This window comes from Lottia gigantea (assembly GCF_000327385.1).
Source record: "Lottia gigantea unplaced genomic scaffold LOTGIsca_6, whole genome shotgun sequence".
Lineage (NCBI taxonomy): Eukaryota > Metazoa > Mollusca > Gastropoda > Lottiidae > Lottia > Lottia gigantea.
This window is the reverse complement of record NW_008710049.1, coordinates 1,932,202-1,936,499: the sequence shown is the minus strand read 5'-3', so window position 1 is coordinate 1,936,499 and position 4,298 is coordinate 1,932,202. Positions and strand designations below refer to the sequence as shown.

Below are 4,298 nucleotides of genomic sequence, written 5' to 3'. Positions count from 1 at the left end.
GACCAGAATGTGAAGGAAATTACCCACATGACAGATGTTTCAGAACATACAAAGAAAAGTATAGAGGCATATTTGTTGAAGTAAACTGTATCAACTCGCTTTGACGGCTGAGTATAAATGCACACTTTCATCTGTGTCGATATGATTTGCTTAAATAAAAACACCTTTGGTAGATTAAACTGAAATTTAATTTATTTTAAACTGTATATGTATATGGAGGGAATCAGTTAAATACCTGTAAAAATGTTATTATTTCAGACCATATGCTATTCAAGAAGTCAATAACAGAAAAAATAGATCAAAATATAGATTATAGTGTATAATAAACAAGAAAAAAACTTTATAGTGAAAGACATATGAAATACTAACCTTGACAAACATTAAACATTACGTACTTATTACCATAAATTTTCCTTAAAGCAACAGTTACTGTACACCAATTTATCTTTTGATGTCACCTATATCTTATCTTCTTTCAGGTACACACATCCCATTTTGTTCTTTAAAACTCAAATTTAATTTCTAACCAAATCTTTCATCGAATTTTATTACATAATTTAATTTGTAACAAATATACTGTTGCTTTAAGGAATGTACATTGATGTAATACTGAACAGAAAAATAACATGTACAAATGAAAGACAAACAAACACTGAGCACTTATTTTAAGGCACTGATCACTGGTGTAGACATATTTTCCATTCAGTGACATCAAAACAGAAAATTAAAAGAAACTAAACACAGGTAAGGCATTGTTTTAATGCTTGTCATTTTTCCATTTTTCGTAAGTATTTATTAGTTTATTAATTAATGTTGAACATGTAACTAGTAACAGGTCTACTGCTTGGTACTATTTTGTCCGAGCTTTCTTTGCTGGGGGTTCACCTGTTGTTCCTCCTATCAATTTATCATCTAAAAATCCTGAGAATAAAATGTTAATAATTAGAATTTCACTTAAATTGCTTAGATTTAAACTGACATTTATTAGTATAAATCTTTATTACAATGAAATGTTGTCTTACATCCTGCTTTTCTACACTTTTTTAATTCTAATAAAGAGCAACCACATCATGATGTGTGCAATGGGAGAAACACATGAAAGATTTTTACATCAATTGCACAATACATCAAGTATACATTTTAAAATATACCCTTTTCACGTCTCTTTTGCTGGGCTTCTTGTTGAATTTCTGACACAGCTCTTTGATCATCTTCCTAGAACAAAATCATACATGGAATTAGAATTTTAAAGGGTAGATAATATACCTCAAGGTGCCCTTACACCATAGCGCTCACCAGTTCGTCTACGAGTTCTTTAAGCAACCCAGTTGCAGGAGATATATATATATATATATATATACTTGCTTTTAGAACTTGTTGTTGCTTTCTTAATATATATATACACAGGCCAAATTATATATCTGAAGAAATAACATACCTCTGGATTAGTCCATAAAGAACATGCTTTACATTTTTTACAGTTACTACCTGGATCTCTAGGATGCTGACAGAAATGATCATAATGTATCTGAAAACATACAGGAGACATAAATCAATATTAAATATATTATATACCGGTATTATAATATGGAAATAATTTGAGGTGTATCAGTTATAAATCAAATAGTGATTCAAAAACTGTTGAATTTGGCAATTATAAGTTTTAAAGTATCCATTATCTTCAATAATCAAGTAAGCTTTTGTAGCTGGAGCAGTATGTGAAACTTGATTCAGAATCCCTGAAGTTTAGGTTATTGGCTTATTGGAGTGAGATGAGAGTAGAGTGTAATTGTAACACAATCAGTCAGTGGGAATATAAACTTCTATAGCTCTATCTGAAATTTACCTATATATTCAACAGAGTACAATAACTTACTGTAGGTTTTCTACAGACGTAACACATAGTAGCACCACATCTACATGTCATCTTATTACAACCTTCTTCTTTCATAAACTGTGACTTACACTTGTGACAGGTTCGCACTTTTGCTGCTGTCATTTTCTCTTCACTGCAAAAATATAAACAAATGAATGAATTTAGACGTTTCTAACACAGTCTAATGAACAATAGTCTTGACTTCAAGAACACCAAGGCATCAGAGTTATGAAGGCAAATGACTCACTTTTGAAACAATGATAACATTTTTTTTAATCCACCCAGACTCTCTTTACCTCATTTAAACTTTTGGTTTGGTTAAGGCCTTCAATAAACTGAGACTTACTATTCTTTCCGTAATGCTGCCTCATCTTTCTTTTCTAATTCTTCACAAGGAATACCAATATGGTCTTTCCATTCTTCTTTACAAAATCTACACGTTTCCTAATTATAATAAATACAATCAAATCTTTAATGAGTTGCATGGACAGGAATCTGGGTGTGATACTGAACCAATTAGACATGTGAAATGTGCTATCATCAATGAATTAAGGGTACATACATTATGATATATTAATATTTCAAATAAGTCTCAATACCTTTAAACAATGTATATTCTGACATCTAAAAACCTTATCACCAGAATCCATTATAGCTGCATATTCACAGTTCGGACATCTGAAACAAAATACAAACTCAATAACTCATGCTAGAGTACACTGCCCTACACATCTGTACAACTACAGACCACATTATTCATCATTAAATAGAACTATTGGTCAAATAGTCACTTATAATTATCTTATACAATCGCAATTTGAAATCAAATTTCTATGATATGAATTGTGTTTTCCTTATGTGTTTTTACAAAATTCATTGTGCATACCTGACTAAATCTTCTAAATCTGCCAAGTTCAGATTTTCCTCTCTAACACGTTCTTGATATTTCTCTAAAACATCAGTTTCTAAACAACACTGTAATTGACCTACAACAACAAAAATATTATGTTCAGTGATTTCCCTTACTTAAATTCATGTAAATTGTCCATATATTAGATGTAAACCCCTCATTTCCCAACCAAATTTATTCAATAAAGAATTCATATATGAATAATCATTTTCAGTGAGTTGCCTTTATGTGCCAATATGTCTGAAATACCATATATTATTATATCCAATGATAAGTGTCATTATGATGTTTATCAGTAACATAGTGTCAACAGCATATTATATACCTAACCATATTAATACTCAAATTAACAACAATTTGTTTACATTATAAAGAGAAATATGTTGAGTTAAATAGTATAGATTATCTAAAATGCCACCTACTTTCAGGAAAATTGGTATCACAGCTCTCTGTCATACACCTAAGGTCTAACTGATAATGAAAATAATGCCAAATTAATCAAAATTGATAACCATTTGATATATTATACATAATATAGAATAAAATTTTCATTTTCCACTTCAAATCAATATAGTGACATTAGTCTAAAATCTTGAAATTTTGTACATTTTAATGAAATTTTGATATGTGCGGTTGAGTTAAAGAAAAAATCAACACATTAACAATTTTGTAGCTGTGCGAAAAAGTTTGTTTCCAAATAAGAATTATATGTTATATTCAACAAAGTACATTGTTTTTGTTTATATTTGGATTTATTTTAGACTTTGAGAAATTAATTGTATTCTGTCTCTACCTTTCCTGATCCAAAAACAGCTTCTCTAACATAACTTTGTAGACAAGATTTACAAAATAGATGGCCATCATAACATTGTACCATATCTTCAAAAGGTTGTTCACCATAACAGCACCCACATTCAATATTATCACCAGCTTCTGTATATTGGGCTTCATTTAATTTACGAGCCACCTCAGCATCAGCATCCTGAAATAGATGAGAGTCAATGATAAGACTTAGTACCACGTAAGGGTTGTAAATTACATAGCTACTCATATCTGACACTAATTGCAAATTACACAAATATAGTAATATGCTGATTCAAAACAAGCCAAATTTTAACAATAACTTGAACAAATACTTGAATGTGTTTTAAAAGCTAATAGTGCTGAAAAAGATTATTCCAATAGGCCAAGAAAAGACAACAATGAATTTCAGATTTTTCCTTAATCCTTTTTGATCTAATCTTTATGGAGTTCTTCCTGCAGCATAGAAGAACTAAACTTCTTCTGTTCCATCTTGACTTTTAATATTGTCAGAAACTAGACTGGATAATCATGCTATTCTAGGTCTATTGAGTTTAATTAAAAGATCAGTCTAATTAAAATTAAAACCTTTGTTCAATTTTTTTTTTTTTAACTTCAATTAGGGTCTTACAACAGCTCTCTTAAATGGTCGTCAAATAAACTATTGACCTAATGCCATGTCTGCTTTAACCAATCAAATTTCTCCCCTCT

At 30.0% G+C, this 4,298-nt stretch overlaps 1 protein-coding gene across 1 annotated transcript; it reads right to left on the bottom strand.

Moving 5' to 3' along the window:
- Window positions 1–1,152: 1,152 nt before the first annotated feature.
- Window positions 1,153–3,714, bottom strand: LOTGIDRAFT_55132 (hypothetical protein; the record flags this gene model as incomplete). Its single annotated transcript, XM_009063712.1, has 8 exons — window positions 1,153–1,215; window positions 1,439–1,528; window positions 1,877–2,009; window positions 2,223–2,320; window positions 2,476–2,554; window positions 2,763–2,862; window positions 3,209–3,257; window positions 3,580–3,714. Coding segments are annotated over 8 exons (747 nt in total), but the record flags the coding sequence as incomplete, so codon positions are not given.
- Between the last annotated feature and the right edge of the window lie 584 nt (window positions 3,715–4,298).